At 42.0% G+C, this 24303-nt stretch overlaps 1 protein-coding gene across 2 annotated transcripts in view; it reads right to left on the bottom strand.

Moving 5' to 3' along the window:
- Positions 1 to 298: 298 nt before the first annotated feature.
- Positions 299 to 24303, bottom strand: part of LOC126161342 (angio-associated migratory cell protein) — a 78975-nt gene continuing 54970 nt past the window's right edge. For both annotated transcript variants that reach the window (XM_049917105.1, XM_049917106.1), the window contains exons 4-9: positions 22536 to 22673; positions 11193 to 11337; positions 2981 to 3180; positions 1070 to 1255; positions 743 to 924; positions 299 to 634 (exon numbers count right to left, since the gene is read on the bottom strand). In XM_049917105.1, the coding sequence (XP_049773062.1) occupies positions 565 to 634; positions 743 to 924; positions 1070 to 1255; positions 2981 to 3180; positions 11193 to 11337; positions 22536 to 22673 (921 nt within the window). In that variant the 3' untranslated portion in view covers positions 299 to 564. The remainder of the gene's footprint in view (positions 635 to 742; positions 925 to 1069; positions 1256 to 2980; positions 3181 to 11192; positions 11338 to 22535; positions 22674 to 24303) is intronic.

The raw sequence follows: 24303 nt of genomic DNA, 5'->3' as shown, positions 1-24303 counted from the left end.
ACACTGACTGTTGTGCCTCCTGTTTCCTGCAGTTATTATTTTGTGAAACATTAAAAGAAATACTGATGTCATCTTTTCCTTGATCCCACACACAATTTCAGATTAGGAATGTGTTAATTTGTGAATGCAGCACAATTACATGCTACACATGTGTGTAATTCTTCTGAAAAACTGTCACAAATTTGACTGGGATCTACTTGTTAATTGAGAAAACCGCTCTTCTAACTGCTTGTCAGTTGTCACGAGTGGTACAGTATCAAAAACAATATTTAATAAATAGAATCAAACTTTTAAAAAATTGATTTTTGATCTTTTATTAAAATCAAAATAAAGTCTCCATATAGAAATATGCATGTACATATTTCACAAACAACTGTGTTTGCAGTAATATCACACTTCAATAACCATAGTTTGCTGTTTGGTATCACCTTAATACATGAACAACAACAATGTGAAAATATACAACACAGATGTGTGTGTTGTATTCAATCACAACTCAGCCTATGAAACATCATTAACATAGTTATTTCTGTATTCTATTGTCCATTAAAAATTGGTCAAATATCACAGTCTCTGAATATCAAAAACGCGGCACTGTGTGTCATCGGAAACTGTTACCAGTTCTCGCCCATCCCTGGAACATAAAAAAAGGTAGACAATAAAATCTGCACTTAAATGAAATGATACATTTATGTACACTTATACTGTGTGTATATGTGCATCTTTGTTTTGAGATACCTACACAGATACACAAATGTCTAAGATAGAGCTTCGATGTCCACTCAACTGGCCAACTTCTTGATTGTTCTGAACATCATATATTCGTACAGAACCATCTAAGCTGCCTAAATATGCTACAGGACTATCCTTCCTCCATACAATAGTTGTTATGCCGCAATCTTGTTTTGAGAATGAACGCAGTGCCTAAAATAAAAAATGGTGCATAATAAATTTAACTGTTCCAAATTATGCAAAGAATATAAAATTGTAATTAGTATTCACTTTGAATCCTGTAAAAATAAATTAATTAATTAAATATGTGTAACTGTTACTTATAACTGCTACTTACTTGTCTGCTGACATCCCAAATGAATAGGCAACCATAACAATTTCCTGATATAGCAACTGGAAAAGATGGATTTTTGTAAAATGCAATTGTCTCAACACAAAATTCTGCTGGGTGATCATCATCTGCAGAGTCACCACTTGCACTACCAGAACTGTCCAGCTCCTTGGTGTCAAAAACACTAACTACCTGTAAAGAAAAATCCCCATTACTGGGTCCAGTTTAACACAAATTAACGTACATCATTTCTTAGTGTTAGGGAGCGAGGAGGGTGGAGGGAGGGAGGGAGGGAGAGGGAGAGGGAGAGGGAGAGGGAGAGGGAGAGGGAGAGAGAGAGAGAGAGAGAAACTAAACATTGTTACATTATTCTGTATTATTTCTTCAGGCATTAAAAAAATGTTGCACAAATGTTTCCGAGATTTTGAGTTCACCCACAGAAATTTACCGACCCAACCTCTGCAGAAATCATTGTTTGTCATTTTTATACCTCTTATTTCTACAGTGTTTTCTGTCTAACTTTCTTCACTTGTGCTAACTTTACGGATGCGGTGAAAGCAGAGACTACAAACACATTGTTAGAGCAGAAGAAGGGTGTGTGCATATTTGTTGACACTTCCCAGTGATGCTAGGCATATTTTTAGTGAATTCACCAGCCCTAGGACAATGAGATTTCACTGAATTAGCCAGGTGCATCTGCATACTACCACCGAGCGAGACAACACAGCGGTTAGCACACTGTACTTACATTCAGGATGACGGTTCAAACTCGAGTCCAGTCATCCGTGATTTGCCTGAATCATTTCAGGCAATTGCTGGGATGGTTCCTTTCAAAGAGCATGGCTGACATCCTTCCCTAATCCAAGCTTGTGCTCCACCTCTAATGACCTTGTTGTCAACTGGACGTTAAACACTAATCTCCTCCTCCTCCTCCTCCTCCTCTGCATACTACCTACCCCACTATTGTTATTTTCAACAAGAAAATCTTATGAATGAGTGTCTTGAAGAGGGGGGACATATTTTAGAAGCAAATCAGGAATGTTAGTTTTATTCATAACAGATGAATAGATTATAAGCAATGCATACACACACCAAAGTGTGTCCGAAACCCTGTCACCTCTCAGCTACTGTCAGAAGGAAGTATCAGTGAACATTCTGTCTCTAAAACAACGTTGTTCCTCATGACACATATATCACCCACTGATGTTCGGTGTAAGAAACAAAATGAGAAAACTTATGAGTAGAACAAAAATAATACAGCCAAATTAAAGGAAAGAGAAGTGTGTGATAAAACTTGTAAGACTAGTTCTTTGCATTGATACATTGTCTATTAGCATCTCACAATGGTAAAAAGCAAGTCAACATGTGACTTAATTACATTTGAAAATGAAAAGATAGTCTCAGAAAGAATCCTGGTGTATATCCAATCGACAAGCTGAAAATAACACACAATCTAAATTAACGTAATCTCTCTGAGATTTGAAGCATATCTCTTTTACTAGCCTATGATGCTAGCACAATGAAAAAGAATTTTGCACTGTATTTAAACAGTCATTGTAAAAGATGTTGCTTTTAAATTTCTAACTGTCAGCAGGGAATAGAGAATGTTACATCAATAAATTACTGTTAGAAACAATCCAAGTATTTTCTTTCTGACTTGGTATACTATCACATCACTATAATCCAAAGATTCAAAACATTAATTAAGACAAAAATGAACACACTCAAATCAACTCACAAAAACAATTTTAGAACAAAATTTCTTCATCAATCACATGTTTGCCAACATGAAAATCTGCTGTTCAACAACTTAACCACACTTTTTTTTAACTTTTTTACTCTCTCCCGTTACATATACTTCTTGGTGAAATACTAGTAGAGTACAGCGTCTGAAAATAGATGATATTGTTTACTTACTCTTCCAGTGGCTGTTGTGATGAAAGCTACAATTCCATCCAAGTCACCAGACATAATAAGGTTGTCATCATGGAATGCATCTAATGCTGTGACACTACTTCTGTGTGCATCACCGGATTTGATATGTTGTATTACCTTGACTGACTTTATATCGAATACTTTTATTGTTCCCGACTCATACCCCACAACAAACCTTTTTCCTGTAATATGAAAAACAAAATAAATATAAATTATCAGATTACAATCCTATCAAAATTATCAATAAGGTCAGAATAAAAAAAGAGGGTGGGATGAAGGAGGGAGAGAGGTGGGAGGGAGGGATTCTCTAGTTATACATCTTGTACTGTTCTATGGATTGTAAGTACATAGTGTTCATTCCAAGATTCAGAGATTTCATTTTCTTCCTTTTTGTTTACTGCTCTTGTTTATGTGATCCTCTTTTTATAAACTGCAAGCAAAGATTCTTCATACCTCAAGATCTTTCATTTTTACACTATTTATTAAAAAATAAAAGAGTGAACCTCGCCATTCAGCAAAAGTTGGTAAACCCTTATTTCTCATCCAGAATAACATACATGAAATCACACGACACACCAATAACTATTTTGAAAGGTTTATGGGAAACTGCAAGATTCTTATTTTAGGCTGCAGTACTCCTATGTGGTAACTTTGAAAAATGCAAGATAACATACAAACTAGTAGCTCAAGAACAGACAGCTGATCCAGCTTCATTACTGGACTAGTGGTCTATTACTACTCTGTACAACTAAATCTACAAAACTGCTGAGTGATCAGCTCTGTTCCTTTTTCCTCTGCACAGTCCCATCTAGCATGTAGTCCACTACCTGATGTCTTACCTGACACCACAGTCATCTAAGGTAGCAAAGTTGGGTATGCCATCTGTCAGTAAATCACGTAAATTTTGTTCTGTGTATTATTGTATTTTAATTGTTTGTCCATCGTATACTCTGAGGCAGAATTTAGGGACCAGCCCAGCATCTGCCCAAAAAAGTGTGGGAAATCATCTTAAAACCACACCCAGGCTTGCCGTGTACATGACTGTTAATCTACCATGCATATTCAATCCAAGAGCTGGCTCACTGCCTTGTCTCACAAACTAGCATACTGCACATTTCACTACACAAGCAGATCCTGTACAAGCTGCTTCTATATATCTGTTTATTTGTCACAGAGATCAAAGAACACTAAAACATAATATAATCAAGAAAGCAAAAACAAGTACTAATGATTGAGAGCATTTTCCACTTTGTGAATCCAATGTTCATTTGCTGTCAAAAAGTCTTCCATGTCACAGGGTTCACTCAAGTTACTGCAAGCCAACAAGTGTTCAGATTCCTTCCATGCTCCAAATTCACAAAGTTCACCATCTCTGATACCCCACATCTTTGAATTAATTTTGCACCTTATCACTTGTGTCTTCAATCTGTGGAGGGTTTTCCAAGCCCCAGGTTGAAGATAGCAGCCTGATGACAGTCTTTCTTTTGCTGTCCATAATCCTTCAGATAACCATGAGTCCAAAACTATGGATGTCAGGGATGTGTTTCTTGCTTTTTCTTTTCAATCTCTGCTACTACCTGTCATCTTACATTTGAAGCGACTGCTTCCAACAGTGGAAACATCTTATCAATGGGGCTGGTTTTAGCACCTTGTGACTGAGTGGCCCATCTCAAAGAGCTACATCAACTTCATTTGCAAGTGCAAAGTTCCTCCAGACTGGAGTGGTGTATTCTGCATCAGAGAAAAACAGAGCAAGGGCAGATGTGCGGAGGATGCTGGGCTGTGCTTCCCAGATGGTGTTTGTCAGTTTGTAGAAAGGGAAATGGGGATACGGACAGACAGAGGGGTGTGAGCATGTGAGCAGGAGATGCACACAAAAACAGGAGGAGGAGATGTGTGGAATATATGTGTCAAACACAACTCAAATGAAATCACAGGGGAAAAGCATAACAGACTGTAAGTAAGTATGTCCAGGATCTCCTCCCAAACCACAGCATTGATTGCAACCAAATTTGGCACAGAAACAGCAAACTTCAAGAGTATCAGCACTGTGAGGTTTATAACCTCTTTGCCATAATAGGAGTGGAGATATGGGCAAACACGTGTTTCTTCATCACATACCATACATGCTGCCCTGCAAGACAAGTGTGTTGTGTGGGAATAATATCAGTCTGCCTTATTGACCTACTTTGTAGGGCAGTCACAAGGCAGGGGCAGGAAACGATTTTATAGCCCAACATGTATGCTGCCCTGAATGACAGGTGTTTAGTGTTGGGGCAGTACAGGCTTGCCTTGTTGACCTTCTATGCAGGGCAGCCAATGTGCAAAAAAAACAGCCATATTGTCCCGCTTTATCAACATGCTTTTCAGGGGCTATATGTGCGGATGGGCATGGCTGGGGGAGGACAGAGGGGGTGGGAAGGAGGGGATGGGAAGGGGGTGTAGCGTGACGGGAAGAGGAGAGGGGGCAACAGAGGTGGAGGAGAGGGAATATAGAAGTGTATGTTGAGAGAAGGAGATGGAGAGAGGTGGAGGAGGGGATGGCCAGAGAGGAGGAGAAGCAGATGGATAAAGAGAGGGAAAAAAGACGATGGACAGAGAGAGGGGACAGACAGAGATATGGGGGAGGAGAGGACGGACAGAGAGATGGGGGAGGAGAGGACGGACAGAGAGATGGGGGAGGAGAGGACGGACAGAGAGATGGGGGAGGAGAGAACGGACAGAGAGATGGGGGAGAAGAGGACGGACAGAGAGATGGGGGAGGATGAACAGACAGATGAGGGAGGAGAGGGTGAGCGGAATGAACAGATAGGGGAGGAAACAGGAGTTTGATAGAGAATGGTGGAGGAGACAGACAGACACAGAGAGAAAGAGGAGGAGATGGGCAGAGGTAGGGTTAGGAGGAGGTGGCCAGAGAGAGGGTTTGGGAGGAGGAGACTGACAAGAGAACTGAGGGGATGAGATGGTCACAGGGGAGGGGGAAGGGGCAAATGTGATCGGCAGAAATGGACACACAGAGGTGGGGAGCAGAAAACAGACAGAGGTGCAATGGAGGGAGAGATGGATAGAGAGAGAGGGTTGGGTACATACAAAATGGCAACAATACAGCCCCAACAGGGGGAAAGGAGGGAGAGGCACAAGGAGAGCGAGAGGGAGAGGGAGGGAGAGGGGGAGGGGTAGGGTGAGGGTGGGAGGGGGAGGGGGAGGGAGAGGGCCAGGGAGGGGGAGGGGGAGGGAAAGGGCCAGGGAGGGGGAGGATGAAGATGAGGGTGAAGAGGGAGGAAATGGACAGCGATAGGGAGAGGGAGGAAATGGACAGCGATAGGGAGAGGGAGGAAATGGATAGATTGGGGAGGGGGGGGGGAGAGGAGATGGGCAGAGATGGATGAGGATGACATCATTAAAGGAGGAGGGTAGAAAAGACAGACAGACATGTAGTCCATATATTAAGTGGACCATGGATACATATACTGTAGTGACAAGAAATCCCAACAGTCAATACAGCATAAGGAAAGTAGCGTATGCTTTGACAGCCTTCAACTGTGGAGTGCTATTTTTGTTATGCCTACCTGCGACTTAGCATCTATGTTATATGTTAAGTAGCAATGTTTCTTTTCATAATATTGTTACATTCCATCCTGGATTTTCCATAGTTTGACTTTTGCCTAACTAGGTGTTGGGAATTTGTGCATGTTGCTGGAGCTATGTAAATATCCTATGGCCTTTGTATGTTGTCACTTGTGCCTGGCAGTACAGTAATATGTACAATGTGCACAGCTATGAGGAGTGAACATCATTTGCATTGGTTCAGAAATGCATGTTGGAGCACATAAACGGAAGTCTTTTATTACCTGAGATGTAATCCTATTTTCACTGTGGTGTAAGATGAAGTGTGCACAGCACAACTGCCTCATGGAATCAGGTGAGGTGAATTTGTTAATGCCTCTATGGAAATGCATCAGTGTTGCTGGTGGTATGTTGTAGTCAATAGCACTCCACAGTTGAGGGCAGTCCGAAGCATATGTTACTTCCCTTATACTGTATTGACTGCTAGGATTTCTAGTCACTACAATATATGTATCCATGGTCCATTTAATGTATGTACCACATGTCTGTCCATCTCCTCCACCTTCTTTCTTTAATGACCTCATCCTCATCCACCAACACAGTCAATCTCTTTACTTCCCTCCTTTACCGCTACCCCTGCCCCATCCCTGCCCTGTCCTCTATCTAACCTCCTAACTGCTCCTAGCTGCCCTACCCTTTCTCCACCTTGTCCTTGTGCACTCTCGCAGCAGCACTTCACTGTCACCCACCCCTACCCTTCTATCCCTCCCCCTTCCCACCCTGCCCTCCTCCCTATCCCCACCCAGTTGCCACTCCCATCACGCACTGCTGCTGTTGCTCGCAGTGTGGCTTCAGCTGCCAGAAGCTGCATCCACGTGTGTGAGTTGCGTTTGCATGGGTGTGTCATCTATTTTTGTCAAAGGCCTTGTTGGTAGGCATCTTATCTTGTGACAGTCTTTTTGTTGTGCCTATCTGCGACTCAGCAACATCTAGTTAGATAAGGCAGGCACGCGCAGAAAAAGTGCCACACCCATTTCAACTCTCTGGCTTCACATCATGCCAAGGCAACCACAGGATATCTACAAATAGGTATAAACAAATATAGAGTTATTCTAAATGGTGGACACGTTTTCAAAAATTTATATGTAATCAAGTACAAATCCAAAATGAACAAGCTTTAGACCAATGGAAAAAAGATGTTACAAAGATTTTGGCAGGCAGCGGTGGGTGGGCAGGCGGTGATGGTTTCAGAAGCTGCTGGTAGAGTTCACGCAGCAATATGGGCGTCATTCTGTTTCACTGTCAGTTGTGAGTGAGATGGCAACTGTGTAGCACAAGTTTTTCTGTGTTCTTGAGTTCGCAAAAAGTGAGTTGCAAATTGCAGTGCAGTGGGCATTTCGTACCAAATTTGGTATTCAACCACCAACTCGCAAAAGCATTAGCTATTGGTTTAAGCAGTATAAACAGATTGGGAGTGCGTGCAAAGGAAAAAGCACAGGTCGACCCGTATGACAGAGGATGATGTCAGACGGATTCAAGAAAGTTTTGTGCGCAGTCCCAGTAAGTCTGCCAGTCGAGAACTTTGAATACCCCAACCAACTGTATGGAAAGTTCAAAAGCGGCGTTTGCTTTACAAGCCCTACCAATTACAACTTGTGCAGGCAGTTAACCACAATGACAAATAGAACCATCTTGCATTTTGTGGTTATATACTAGGAAAGATGTTTGGCATACAGCCAATGGTGGCCACATTGAACATTTATAGCATTTGTCACATTTCTAATTATTAAATAATTGTTAAAAACTAATTATATCTAAAAACAAAGAAGATGTGACTTGCCAAACGAAAGCGCTGGCAGGTTGATAGACACACAAACAAACACAAACATACACACAAAATTCAAGCTTTCGCAACCAACGGTTGCTTCATCAGGAAAGAGGGAAGGAGAGGGAAAGACGAAAGGATGTGGGTTTAAGGGAGAGGGTAAGCAGTCATTCCAATCCCAGAAGTGGAAAGACTTACCTTTGGGAGGAAACAAGGACAGGTATACACTCGCACACACACACATATCCATCCGCACATACACAGACACAAGCAGACATTTGTAAAGGCAAAGAGTTTGGGCACAGATGTCAGTCGAGGCGGAAGTACAAAGGCAAAGATGTTGTTGAGTGACAGGTGAGGTATGAGCGGCGGCAACTTGCAATTAGCGGAGGTTGAGGCCTGGCGGGTAACGAGGAGAGAGGATATACTGAAGGGCAAGTTCCCATCTCCGGAGTTCTGACAGGTTGGTGTTAGTGGGAAGTATCCAGATAACCCGGACGGTGTAACACTGTGCCAAGATGTGCTGGCCGTGCACCAAGGCATGTTTAGCCACAGAGTGATCCTCATTACCAACAAACACTGTCTGCCTGTGCCCATTCATGCAAATGGACAGTTTGTTGCTGGTCATTCCCACATAGAAAGCTTCACAGTGTACGCAGGTCAGTTGATAAATCACATGGGTGCTTTCACACGTGGCTCTGCCTTTGATGGTGTACACCTTCTGGGTTACAGGACTGGAGTAGGTGGTGGTGGGAGGGTGCATTGGACAGGTTTTACACTGGGGACGGTTACAAGGGTAGGAGCCAGAGGGTAGGGAAGGTGGTTTGGGGATTTCATAGGGATGAACTAAGAGGCTACGAAGGTTAGGTGGACGGCAGAAAGACACTCTTGGTGGAGTGGGGAAATCATGAAATCCTCCCCACTCCACCAAGAGTGTCTTTCCGCCTTCCATGCGGGAAAATGTAAAACGTGGGAAATAACGTTTCAAGCAGGAAAAGCTATGTATAAGATAGCCCCTTGCATTTTCGCACTTTATGTATGAGATATGCACATAACAGGCATCAAAAGACTTATGAGGGACTTGTTTTTTTTATCTAATAAAGGTTTATTATCTAATAAAAACTGCTGATGTAATTGGAACAGATAACTGTCTGGGAAGTAGTATGTCATAATCAATGCTTCTGAAAGCCTGCAGCTGTCATTCATTATTAATGAGATACTGCACTAGCTACATATTTTTTCATGTTAGCAAGATGCATTTTGAGAAGTTTTTCTCATTGTCGAGGGCAAATATGTACATTTTGTTTGGTGTTTGAATATGTGTTATTCTGCATCTCTTGCACTGTAATCAAGGTACTAAGGTTATCAGGAACTGTGCCTCCTCAGTTACACAGAACCCCCCCCCCCCCTGCACACACACAAACACACTCAAAATCACTCACACTGCGCTGTGTTTAAACTAAAAACATTTAAGCAACACAAAGTGAATGATGGTGTCAACTAGTGCTACAAGTGGCCAAATGCCGAAACACATCATATATGGTTCGACAAAGGTGTCACAATGATCAGAACAATCACGAAACTATGTTTGCACAGTTGAGACAGTTTGGAAGTGGTTGTGATTGGTCATGTTATCTTTATTCGAACAACTCTAGTTACTCCCATCAGCCACCACGCCAAGTAGAGTGTAGAAGCGGCAGGAGATACAGGACGAATTGTTCCAACTTTTACACATTTACCGGTTGAAATCCACTGAGTAGAGTGCCCTGGTGTCAAGAAACTTCTTAACCACGCAATATCTGTAAACACTACTGGATGGCCAACATTATGCCAGCATCATTTTTTTCTCCATGAACATTTTTTCATAATGTGTAAATCGTAAGAAAATTATAAATACACTAACGAAAAATCAGGTGCAAATTAACATTGTGGACACAGGAAATTTGACGTGTATGATAAAAAATGTCGTAAATAGCGGGAAAACATTAATTCCTGGAACGTAAAAGTGGGGTTACACTGTATTTCATTTACAATTACAGAATGGACACTCCACATCTGCACAGACAGCTGAGGGGTAGGAGGAGGATAAAGTGAGGAGGAGGAAATAAACACACACACACACACACACAGTGTGTGTGTGTTTGTGTGTGTGTGTGTGTGTGTGTGTGTGTGTGTGTGTGTGTGTGTGTGTGAGAGAGAGAGAGAGAGAGAGAGAGAGAGAGAGAGAGAGAGAGAAGGTGGGAGGGGGAGAGACGCAGGAGGAGATAGTTGGCGAAGGGGAAAGGAGGAGATGAAAGGAAGGAGGGGGAGAGGAGGGGGGGGGGGGAACATGCAGGAGCCATATGAAGAGTGTAGATAGGTAGAGGGCATATGGACGAGGAAGAAGGTGAGGAGGAGATGAACAGAGGGGGGGGAGAGGGGGGGGACGATATGGGAAGAGAAGGGGGGTGGAGCATATGGACAGAGAAAGGTTGTGGATGACATGGACAAAGAGAGGGGGGAGGAGGTAGTGGACAGAGAGCTGGGGTGGAGGAAGAAGTGGAGGCAGAGGGTGGGGGGGTGGGGGAGGATGTGTACAATGTGTGTGTCAAATGCATATGGGTCAAAACCACAGGGAAAAAGCAAGAAGTCAAAACATACATTACTTAGTTTGTTAAATATCACTCATTATTTTTTAATTTATTGCTCAGAGTCTTACCTGTTACACTACTGGCTACCTATCTGTCGACATCACTTACATACAAGAAATTAGTCCTCCTACTGAGAATTAGTTTACAAAAAATTATTTTCAAAGAAACTTACCATCTGGCATAATAATTCCACTTTCTGTTTTCTCTCCAGATCCAGGAAGGACCTTAATTTCACCACTTGGAATTTTAAAAGCAAAGACATCACCAGTGGCAAATCCACAAAACAAAACATGAGCTGCAGGGTGCCATTTCATCCACTACAGGAAAATGAGAAAAATTAATTCTAATGAATTCCATAAAACAATGGAAAATTCAGGATGGAATGTAACATTAATTTTGTAAAACATAATCTATATGCAAACCAATATTTCATAAAATGATTACATTCAGTCACAGTTAATGACAGTCTTTTTTTAGAAACACGTTTCACATCATAATGCCCAACACTAATGGGGAAAAAGAAACCACACCATATAGAGCCCACTTTAGTTACAATGAAATATTCCTTCACAAAACCTAAAGAAATTCTGGTCATATGTAAAAGCTGTTAGTGTCACCAATGTTAGTGTAGAGTCACTCATTACAGACAGAAAATGAAATCAAGAGTAGCAAAGCAAAAGCAGAGTGCTTAACTCTGTATTTAAAACTTCCTTCACTCAGAAAAACGCACAAGAAGTGCCTCAATTTAATCCTTGTACCAAAGTTTTCACATATAATATTGGTCTCGAAGATTAACAAGCTGCAAGAGACGCTTGCACAACAATGTTGATTTTTTGAGTGTTACACTTTAATATACATCACACAAATGTGACAGTAAAATTTTTAATAATGACATAAATGTTTGATCTTCTGGGCTCAAAATTTTTCTAAATAATCATCCTCAAGCAGCTCATTTTTAAATGAGAGTCAAACGCTCTGGGATTTAAGAAATTAATCGTAAATTCTTGCACATAGTTCATCACGCATTACAGGAGATTTACTCTGAAAGTAACACTTTTCAACAACCATTCGAAATATTTTCCCGTGACCTGTTAAAAATACACAATGTGATCAAAAGTATCTGGACACCCGGCTGAAAGTGACTTACAAGTTCATGGCGTCCTCCATTGGTAATGCTGGAATTCAATATGGTGTTGGCCCACCCTTAGCCTTGATGACAACTTCCACTCTCAAAGGCATATACATCCCATTCTTCACAGAGTGCTGCACTGAGGAGAGGTATCAATGACAGTCGGTGAGGCCTGGCACGAAGTCGGAGTTCCAAAACATCCCAAAGGTGTTCTAAGAGGACTCAGGACTCTGTGCAGACCAGTCCATTACAGGGATGTTATTGTCGTGTAACCACTCCTCCACAAACCGTGCATTATGAACAGGTGCTCAATCATGTTGAAAGATATAATTGGCATCCCCAAATTGGTCTCCAACAGTGGGAAGCAAAAAGGCGCTTAAAACATCAATGTAGGTCAGTGCTGTGATGGTGCCAAGCAAAACAACAAGGGATGCAAGCCGCCTCCATGAAAAAGATGACCACACCGTAACACCTCCGCTTCCGAATTTTACTGTTGACGCGACACACACTGGCAGAGGACATTCACCGGGCATTCACCACACCCACACCCTCTCAACAGATCACCATTTTGTGTACCGTGATTCATCACTCCACACAACGTTTTACCACAGTTCAATCGTCCTCCAATATTTACGCTCCTTACACCAAGCGAGGAGTCGTAAATTTACCAGCGTGATGTGTGGCTTACAAGGAGCCGCTCTGCCATTGGATCGCAACATTGTGTACCGTGATTCGTCACTCCATACAATGTTTTTCCACTGTTCAATCGTCCAAGGTTACCCTCCTTACACCAAGCGAAGCGTCATTTCGCATTTAGCCATGTGATGTGTGGCTTTGAACAGCCGCTCGATCATGAAATCCAAGTTTTCTCACCTCCCACCTAAGTGTCATTGAACTTGCAGTGAATCCCGATACAGTTTGGAATTCCTGTGTGATGGTCTGGAGTACAACTCTCTTCAACTGTCAGCAGTCTCTGTCAGTCAACAGACGAGGTCAGCCTATACACTTTTGTGCTGTACGTGTCCCTTCATGTCTCCACTTCACTATCACATCGGAAACAGTGGAATTAGGGATGTTTAGGAGTGTGGAAATCTTGTGTACAGGCGTATGACACAAGTGACACCCAATCACATGACCACATTCGAAGTCCGTGAGTTCCGCAAAGCGCTCCATTCTGCTCTTTCACGATGTCTAATGACCACTGAGGTCGCTGATTTGGAGTAACTGGCAGTAGGTGGCAGCACAATGCAACTAATATAAAAAAAGTATGTTTTTGGATGTATCCCGATGCTTTTGATCACATAGTGTAGGTTCGTTTCAGCAGTTGCCAGACAGCGTCAGATAACAGGTGTCACTGCGCTTGTGCAGCTACGATGATGCATGAAGTCCATGTGTTTGTACGTGTAAAACATTAAAAGATCTTACATTATGTCATAAAAGAAACTAGACATCACAGGATACTCCAAGAGCAGTGGAATTTCATGAAGCATACTAAAATGCAGAATTTAGCCATATGTGCAGATTCATATGTCCAGATTCAGATGTAAATTTTCTTGGTGTACCAGTACTGTATTCTCCTGTTTGATTCTTTATTATGGCATAATGCCATATGTGCTAGAAGATTAAAACATGCACATTAAATACTTCATTTCAAATAAATTGACTGCCTCAGTGTGAGCAGATTAATAAAAGCCAAATTTATTTTGCACACCGACAAAACTAACTTTACTGTTCTGCAAAGAGATTAATGCTTGACTGTCAGAAAGGTGGAAATAAAATGAAATCTGAAACTAATAACATATTTTAGCCTTACGTAATTATGGGAATATCTTAATTCACTTGACAGCTCCCGGTCACAGAAATTCATTTTGTTTTCATTTAACGTGAGAGCAATAAATGAAGAGAAAACAGCGAACTCACTAAACGTAAACACGGGGCATGTGGAGACTATCCACTTATCCACTACAACTCAGGCTTCTCTGTGCATCAGTCCCGGATCAACGATATTTCTGAACTGCAGCAATACTAGATAGTGGTGTCCCCCCCCCCCCCCCACACACACACCCTCCCTCAAGCATTTGAGGTAGGGCAGGGGGGGGGGGGACTTTTTGAAAATATGTTCACTTTATAGTGGACATCTTTCTCAAGAATGTGATACATAAGAGAAAATGTAACACAGGTAAAAGAACATACAAGACGTGTTATTTGGTCTTAAGTGTGCCAAAGTGCAGTGTCACATCTCTTCACAGAACATTCTTCTATCGCACATCACTGTATTTCGCTCTGTGGAATTCAAACCATGTATATTTTGTAATGGATGCCGTCAAACTATATTCCAGGGCAGAGGAAATTAAAATGTCCTGTGAAATTACAGTAAAATCCAGACCTTCGTAACTGCTTACAGGCGTTGATAAATATCAACAGCGACACTTGAAAATGTGTGCCCCAACCACATAAAAAGTCCTGTGGTGCCTCTCCTGCTCCCAGTCGGCCAGTCTGACATCCAGCCCCTCTTTAAAAAATAAACCTCACAATTAATATTAGATGGGATTATTTGTAACTGGGAGAACAAGAACTCTTGGGAGAATTTGCACTCTTTATTGCCTATTAGCTAATAACTGGCTGTTTAGTGTGACAAAACATTAAATATAGGATACATAAAACCAATAAAGACAAGAGGCAAATAAGACACTGCACATTTCTTCAATCCTAAAGTCCTAGCATTTTTTTTTCTCTCTAACCTTATTACAGCTTTACATGGCGTGCTTTCCTTTCTGGGAAAAAATCTATTACCTCATCAAAGTTCGTCAAACGTTTTGCTACAAGAAAAAACGAAATGTCGTCGTCTAATACAGAAAAAGCTGTTAATATAAATAGTACCCCAGACTGGTGTGGTTTCTCGATCTGATTACGTGTATTTTGTCACTGTCTGCTAGATAAAATGAAAAAGGCCTGTCTAATATTGCAGCAGTTGTAACTCACACCAAATAAATGAGACTGTTTTGGCACAAATAGTCATTTTTATAACACGACAGAATACAATTCACGAAGTACCAATATCAAATGCCTATTAGGCCTACTACAAGCAAAAAGCTTTAGGTTCAGAAATAGTTTTACATTTCATTCATACGCTCCAGCTTCTCAAGCACGAGATCGAAAAGTGGTAGTATGAAATCTTTACATAAATTCGGAATCATCATAATCTTCCATAATGTGTGTTTCTTCTCCTTCCTCGTTCTAACAAACAATTGCGCCATCATTAATTCTGTAACTATTCCTACAAGTGCCAAAACTTATTCTCCAGTTAACTTCACTAACCCTGCCACACTCAGCAGTTTAGTTATCCCATGTTTATTTTCCAGTTAGGCATTACTACATGTTCGTACAACGTGTTTTCCGCGCCACTCTCAGAACAGAACTCAAGTGGCTGCTACCAGGGACTGTACAACAGGCCCTTACTAGGGTAGTGGTCTGGCCAAAAATTTTCTGCTAAAATTTCATTTTCTTGGATACACCGAGAAAATAAGTAATCTTTCTTACCTGTTATCCCTGTTAGTTCTTTATTTCCACTCTGGTAGTCTGAATCTATGGATTTCACTGGTAGACTTATAACAATGCTGATCATTCGCAAAACCATTCAACCACATAAACAAAGACCGATTGGTATTCACCCGTTCAGCTTTATTCTAGTCAGTTCGTATAGCCCCGTCCCCTTCTATCTACAGGAAAGTTTATTTCTAGATTCAACGGGGATTCCCCAGGCAGAGAAATTATGTACACTGTGCACACATTCAAAAATCAACTTATGATTCATTCAGAAATAAAAGAATATGTTCATAAACCAACAGGGATGCATTTCAAAATCATATGAGTAATCAATACAAACAATGTGCACTGTGTGAAACAAGGTTTTTCCTCAAGAATATGATTTTGGCACCCCCACCCTCCTGAAACTGACACTGACACATGTGGCAGAAGCCCCAGTTTGCCGCCAGTGAATCTGGCAGCTTGCGCGCAGCAGTAAAATTTTTCCGGGTAGCACCTGGCTGGCTGCTTGCTGCTACTGCTTATACAGCTAACAGCCAGACTTCTGTAGCCAGAAACGGGAGAAGGTACTACACATGCGCAACTCAACTGCACATGCGCATGAGCCTGCTCACAACTGCTCAAACAAATCTAATGTAAACATTTGTGATGTCACACTCATTGGAGGAAATTGTTATGGAGCATTGCATAATCTTCCTAATCCTTTGACACATTTTTCTGTTGGCAGACGCTTGTATTAGCACTGAGTTTTGTTTTATATGGCGCATTTCTTTGGCTACTTAAGTTTTATTTTCAGTTTTTCTCTCTCATTCATGTTTTATTGCTGCAGTATTATTCTGCAGTAGTGGGATATAGTAATATCCTTTGTTTCTTACCAGTCAAAATTACAAAAACTGACTGAAAACTAAAAAAAAAAAAAAAAAAAAAAAAAAAATCCCAGAATTCAAAAAAATTCCTCGGTTTTTCCCTGTTTTCTCCCAGATGGAAAAATTCCAAGTTTTTCCTTGATCTCCCGGGTCGTATATGCCTTGTTTACGTAAAGACTCTAGGAATATATTGCAACCCTTTAAGTATCACTCACACGTGGATTCTGAGGACAAGATTAGATTAATGACAGCATGCACAGACACGTTCACACAATCATTCTTCCTGCGCTCCATATGTGAATAGAATGGGAAGAAACTCTAATAACTGGTACAATGTGTTGTACCTTCTGCCATGAACTTCACAATGGTTTGCAGAATGCAGAAGTAGATGTAGAATCCACCCCTATGGTAAAAGTTCACTAAGGGTGCCTGTGGATTTTCTATTATGTGCTGGTGTTGCTAACTGCTGAATGACAGGGAGTGAATGCGGTGGTTCGTGAGTTGGATGTGGGAAACCAATCACATTGGTCATAAAATGAAGTTAGCTGATGTTTGATTTCACTTGCAGCAATGTAAGTTGAGCTATTAGGTCCCACCCTAACCACCACTTCAGAAATCATGACATAGTATGGAAAAACATGTGTATATCTTGTATACAAGTTGGAATAATTTTGTCTTGGCTGGTTCTGCCAAGGATTTTAATAATTCTGATGGAATGTCATCTACTTCAGGGGACATGTTTCAATTTGGGCCTTTCAGAGCCCTGTCAAATTTTTTCTTAGAGTATCATATCTCCATCTCATCTTCATTTACTTCCTCTTCTCTTTGCATAATTCTGTCTTCAAGTTTGTTACCCTTAAGTAGACCATCTACGTATTCCTTCTACCTTTCGGCCTTTTCTTCCCCTTGTACAGCGTTGCCATCTGAGCTTTTAACATTCATACAGCTGCTGCTCTTTTCTCCATAGGTTTTTTTTCCCTTTATGCTGCAGGTATCTTTCCCTTATTCATACAAATTTCCTTGTGTTTCTCTTCTAACCATTTCCGCCTTGCAAGTTTGCACTTCATGTGAATCTCTTTATTCCCTTTTTCTTGCTTTCTGTATTTTTATTTTCCTCCTTTTATCAATTACACTGAATATCTTATACGATATCCAAAGATTTCTACTGGGACTTTTCTTTGTGTGTATTGGACCATCTACTGCCCTCATTATTTCGTGACTCAACACCAACAATCACTGCCTGTGTTCCCTTCTCCTGTTTCAGTCAATCATTGCCTAATGCTGTATTTGAAATGTGGAACAATTTTGGGTCTTTTAATTTATCCACATCTCATTTTCTGAATTTCCTACCTTGCCGCAATTGATTCAGTCATAATCTGCAGTTCATAGCTAACAAATTATAGTCATGAGTCCACATCTGAACCTGAAAACGTTTTGAAGTTTAAAATATGGATTCAAAAACCTCTATCTTACCATTAAGTGCCAGTGTCTCCATTTCACTTCTACATACACACCCTTCCTTCATTATATTTAAACAAGTATTCACAGTTATTAAATTGTGCTACATGGAAAATTCTACTTGGGACTATCCCCTTTCATTGGCCCACAGTCAGTCCTTGTTCTACTATCTTTCCTCCTTTTCCCAGTATAGATTTCCTGTCCCCCATCACAATTAAATTTTCATCTATCTCAAATCTGATAATATCTTTTATCTAATCATATATTCTTTCAAAATTTACACCATTTGTGGAATTAGTAGACCTATAAACTTGTATTACTGTCGTGGAGTGTTGGCTTCGTATGTCTTGGCTACTATAATGTGTTCACTATGCTATTCACAGCAGCTTACCTCCATTCCTATTCTACACTCCTGGAAATGGAAAAAAGAACACATTGACACCGGTGTGTCAGACCCACCATACTTGCTCCGGACACTGCGAGAGGGCTGTACAAGCAATGATCACACACACGGCACAGCGGACACACCAGGAACCGCGGTGTTGGCCGTCGAATGGCGCTAGCTGCGCAGCATTTGTGCACCGCCGCCGTCAGTGTCAGCCAGTTTGCCGTGGCATACGGAGCTCCATCGCAGTCTTTAACACTGGTAGCATGCCGCGACAGCGTGGACGTGAACCGTATGTGCAGTTGACGGACTTTGAGCGAGGGCGTATAGTGGGCATGCGGGAGGCCGGGTGGACGTACCGCCGAATTGCTCAACACGTGGGGCGTGAGGTCTCCACAGTACATCGATGTTGTCGCCAGTGGTCGGCGGAAGGTGCACGTGCCCGTCGACCTGGGACCGGACCGCAGCGACGCACGGATGCACGCCAAGACTGTAGGATCCTACGCAGTGCCATAGGGGACCGCATCGCCACTTCCCAGCAAATTAGGGACACTGTTGCTCCTGGGGTATCGGCGAGGACCATTCGCAACCGTCTCCATGAAGCTGGGCTACGGTCCCGCACACCGTTAGGCCGTCTTCCGCTCACGCCCCAACATCGTGCAGCCCGCCTCCACTGGTGTCGCGACAGGCGTGAATGGAGGGACGAATTGAGACGTGTCGTCTTCAGCGATGAGAGTCGCTTCTGCCTTGGTGCCAATGATGGTCGTATGCGTGTTTGGCGCCGTGCAGGTGAGCGCCACAATCAGGACTCCATACGACCGAGGCACACAGGGCCAACACCCGGCATCATGGTGTGGGGCGCGATCTCCTACACTGGCCGTACACCACTGGTGATCGTCGAGGGGACACTGAATAGTGCACGGTACATCCAAACCGTCATCGAACCCATCGTTCTACCATTCCTAGACCGGCAAGGGAACTTGCTGTTCCAACAGGACAATGCACGTCCGCATGTATCCCGTGCCACCCAACGTGCTCTAGAAGGTGTAAGTCAACTACCCTGGCCAGCAAGATCTCCGGATCTGTCCCCCATTGAGCATGTTTGGGACTGGATGAAGCGTCGTCTCACGCGGTCTGCACGTCCAGCACGAACGCTGGTCCAACTGAGGTGCCAGGTGGAAATGGCATGGCAAGCCGTTCCACAGGACTACATCCAGCATCTCTACGATCGTCTCCATGGGAGAATAGCAGCCTGCATTGCTGCGAAAGGTGGATATACACTGTACTAGTGCCGACATTGTGCATGCTCTGTTGCCTGTGTCTATGTGCCTGTGGTTCTGTCAGTGTGATCATGTGATGTATCTGACCCCAGGAATGTGTCAATAAAGTTTCCCCTTCCTGGGGCAATGAATTCACGGTGTTCTTATTTCAATTTCCAGGAGTGTATTATTCACCGAGTACTCGGTGCTGACCAGGTATGTATTTATTTCAATTTTAGTATCCATCTCCTCCTCCCCGCCTCCCCCCTTCTGTCCATCACCTTCTCCCCTTTCTCTCTATCCACTTTCCTCACTCCCTAACCTTTGTCCACTGCTCCCACCACTCTCTCTGTTCATCTACTACTCTCTCCTCTCTTTGTTCATTTCCTCCTCCCCCTATCCCTGTCCATCTGCTCCTCTTCCATTTCTGTGTCCTCCTCCTCCTCCTCCTCCTCCTCCTCCTGTGTGTTGTACAATGATATATAATTTTGTTGGTACATTCAGTGGCATATGTGGATACTGTCTGCTAAATGTGTTGTGAATATAGTTAGTAGCAAAGAAGTAATAAACTTGAACATCATGACATCATGCCTGATAAACAGCAAAAATGTAGCAAGTGTCAAACTCCTTTCCTCTTTTTTTTTTTTTTTTTGGGTGTTACAAGTGAAAAAGTTTTGTAAAGGTTTGAAATTACGTCTAATGTTTGTTGCAAGTCACTAAGTGCTCTCATTCTCAAATACTGGATGCTCTTGGCATGTTTACACTCAGGAAACAAGGAGGTAAGGCACTAACAGGGTACAAAAATGGTTCAAATGGCTCTGAGCACTATGGGACTTAACATCTATGGTCATCAGTCCCCTAGAACTTAGAACTACTTAAACCTAACTAACCTAAGGACATCACACAACACCCAGTCATCACGAGGCAGAGAAAATCCCTGACCCCGCCAGGAATCGAACCCGGGCGTGGGAAGCGAGAACGCTACCGCACGACCACGAGCTGCGGACTAACAGGGTACAAACTGGTATTCTTGTAAATGAAGCACCACCATACAATACACATTTGTATGTCAATGCTCTGCATAGCACAAACGATAAATGAAGACTGGCACTTTTGTTCTGACTATACTCTACATATGATATAAATTTTTCCAGCACGTTTTCACGGAATAACACATATGAAAACCACTGGCCATTTCAACTCTCACAGCTAAAATGTTTGTAACAGTCTAATGAAGTCTGCCTTTTTTGAAACTGTGTTGTCTGATTTGACATGATAATTCACCTACTGAGACACAATTTCCAAATAAATATCATAGAGAGAACAATTTTTTTCACAAGTGGACGATGCAGGTCCAAGTGGTGGGGGAGTGGGCTGGTGGAGGGGGCAGAGGTCAGAGAAGGGACTGAATAGCAATGTATGCCACATTAAAGTCATTCACATTGATGGACCTTGTGCAGGAACTTCAGCCCCAATAACTGGATGACGTCAAATGCCCTGCTATCCACTTACCTATCATACATCACAAAAGAAATCACTGTCACAATTGTAAGTTTGTAGAGTGCACATAGCATCAGATAGAAAGTTGCTGTAGTTCTCTTAATGATTAAAAAAATTGTTGGTGATAAAGTGCTTTGTGTAAATGATCAAAAATAAGGGTGAAACCCACTGAATTTAAATGGCTGCAAAATTAATATACGAGAAACCAATAAAGCAGTTTCCCCTAAAATAATTGAAAATTTATTGGAGCTGTGGCAAGGTGACCTTCATACAATGATCATGGTGCGAGAACAAATTACCTGACTGATGTTTTATGTCTCAGTACTGAAGGCCACAACAGCGATGTTTTATGATGAGTATTGATCTAAAAATTATAAATCATAGCATAGTAAATAACTATTATGTACCTATCACATATTTAATATGAAATCAATTGTATGTTCTTTCTTTGTCATCATTTTGTAACTAATTCAATGAAGATGGTTATCAGCTCTCATCACATGTGAAAGTACAGCAAAAATAAAGACAAAGAGAGAAGAAAAATTTCATACTGAAACAGTATCAAACCCCCAAACCTCAATAAACTAGCTTGCAACCTTACACATCACATTGTCGTGCTCTCTTGCAGGCTACAATCAATATCAAATTCATCTCCCGAACAAATGTCCCAGTAGGATGAATGGTTTTAGGGTAAGATACAGAACATTTCAAACCACATAACCATTCAGTCAGTTCTCCAATCCCCATCCCAAACCCCTGCCCTCTTTGTCAGTGTTTGTTTGCTAGCTTCAAACTATAGTACTGTAAGATATAAAATGTGAAGTTCTAGCGAAGTTGTTATTTCCTAACATTAGTCATAATGTCACAGAAATTGTTGGCAGAGAACAGATTTATCCACATTGTCAAGGCGTACTTACTGTGGCCAATTTGCTGATTTTCTTTGGGGCAAATACTTCAATTCCACTCATCATTGAATCCATCCCGTCCTACTTTGCACACTATCAACTTGCTTTGTTTTAACATTTTGTTTGCATATTCTGTCACTTTTTCCATCTTTCACTCCTTTCTCCTTCTCATTGCTAATGAATTTAATTTTGCCAACAGTCAGCTTCAACTGTGCAATGTGTGCTACTTTAATTGGAGCATACCTGTACCATGTCACATGACCAAGTCAGTGCCCACTATTCCTGGCTCTACAGTTTACTTTGCTGAGTAATAGTAAATTAATTGTTAATGTTTACATTAACATAATGACTGTAGGAGTATTTATGATGCTCACAACACTGCAGATAAGGTTGCTGTTGACAATTAGTGGAAATGTAACTATTTTGCATTTTACAAAAAAATTTTAAGAACTATATGATGAACATACCTGAAGATCACCATAACTGTCATCAGAACTCCAAGCCAGAGTTTTGGTTGGCACTTTCCATACCTGGATAATTCCAGACATATCAGCAGTTGCAGCATACATTCCATCATGGCTGAACCCAACACAAGAAACCGAATCCTATGGAAAAAAAGGATGCATCACATTGCTAAGTTTTAACATGAGATGATTATGACAAGCCTAACATCCCTTACTACATCATGTTTGTGACTGACATAATCTGTAATACATGAAACAACACATTCCTCCTTGTGCAGATTACATATTCCGGATGTATGGGCATAACATTTCACTGTACACAATTTTCAACAACAGTTCGGCTGGTATCATACACTTCTATGATTTTATCTGCTTATTCAACCTGAAATTTTTTATTATTCCTGAGATCCACTGACAGTGATGCTTTAAACACACACACACACATATATATATATATATATATATATATATATATATATATATATATATATATATATATATATATATATTTTTAAAAAGAAAGATGATGAGACTTACCAAACAAAAGCGCTGGCAGGTCGATAGACACACAAACAAACACAAACATACACACAAAATCTAGCTTTCGCAACCAATGGTTGCCTCGTCAGGAAAGAGGGAAGGAGAGGGAAAGACAAAAGGATTTGGGTTTTAAGGGAGAGGGTAAGGAGTCATTCCAATCCCGGGAGCGGAAAGACTTACCTTAGGGGGAAAAAAGGACAGGTATACACTCGCGCACACACACACATATCCATCCTCATATACACAGACACAAGCAGACATTTGTAAAGGCAAAGAGTTTGGGCAGAGATGTCAGTCGGGGCGGATGTACAAAGGCAAAGATGATGTTGAAAGACAGGTGAGGTACGAGCGGCGGCAAATTGAAATTAGAAATTAGCGGAGATTGAGGCCTGGCGGATAGCGAGAAGAGAGGATATGCTGAAGGGCAAGTTCCCATCTCCGGAGTTCTGACAGGTTGGTGTTAGTGGGAAGTATCCAGATAACCCGGACGGTGTAACACTGTGCCAAGATGTGCTGGCCGTGCACCAAGGCATGTTTAGCCACAGGGTGATCCTCATTACCAACAAACACTGTCTGCCTGTGTCCATTCATGCGAATGGACAGTTTGTTGCTGGTCATTCCCACATAGAACGCTTCACAGTGTAGGCAGGTCAGTTGGTAAATCACGTGGGTGCTTTCACACGTGGCTCTGCCTTTGATCGTGTACACCTTCCGGGTTACAGGACTGGAATAGGTGGTGGTGGGAGGGTGCATGGGACAGGTTTTACACCGGGGGCGGTTACAAGGGTAGGAGCCAGAGGGTAGGGAAGGTGGTCTGGGGATTTCATAGGGATGAACTAAGAGGTTGCGAAGGTTAGGTGGACGGCGGAAAGACACTCTTGGTGGAGTGGGGAGGATTTCATGAAGGATGGATCTCATTTCAGGGCAGGATTTGAGGAAGTCGTATCCCTGCTGGAGAGCCACATTCAGAATCTGATCCAGTCCCGGAAAGTATCCTGTCACAAGTGGGGCACTTTTGGGGTTCTTCTGTGGAAGGTTCCGGGTTTGAGGAGATGAGGAAGTGGCTCTGGTTATTTGCTTCTGTACCAGGTCGGGAGGGTAGTTACGGGATGCAAAAGCGGTTTTCAGGTTTTTGGTGTAATGGTTCAAGGATTCCGGACTGGAGCAGATTCGTTTGCCACGAAGACCTAGGCTGTAGGGAAGGGACCGTTTGATGTGGAATGGGTGGCAG

The sequence above is a fragment of the Schistocerca cancellata genome, chromosome 2 (assembly GCF_023864275.1).
Source record: "Schistocerca cancellata isolate TAMUIC-IGC-003103 chromosome 2, iqSchCanc2.1, whole genome shotgun sequence".
NCBI classification, from domain to species: Eukaryota; Metazoa; Arthropoda; class Insecta; order Orthoptera; family Acrididae; genus Schistocerca; species Schistocerca cancellata.
Note: the sequence above shows the minus strand (reverse complement) of the source record. Positions and strands in the feature narration are given on the sequence as shown.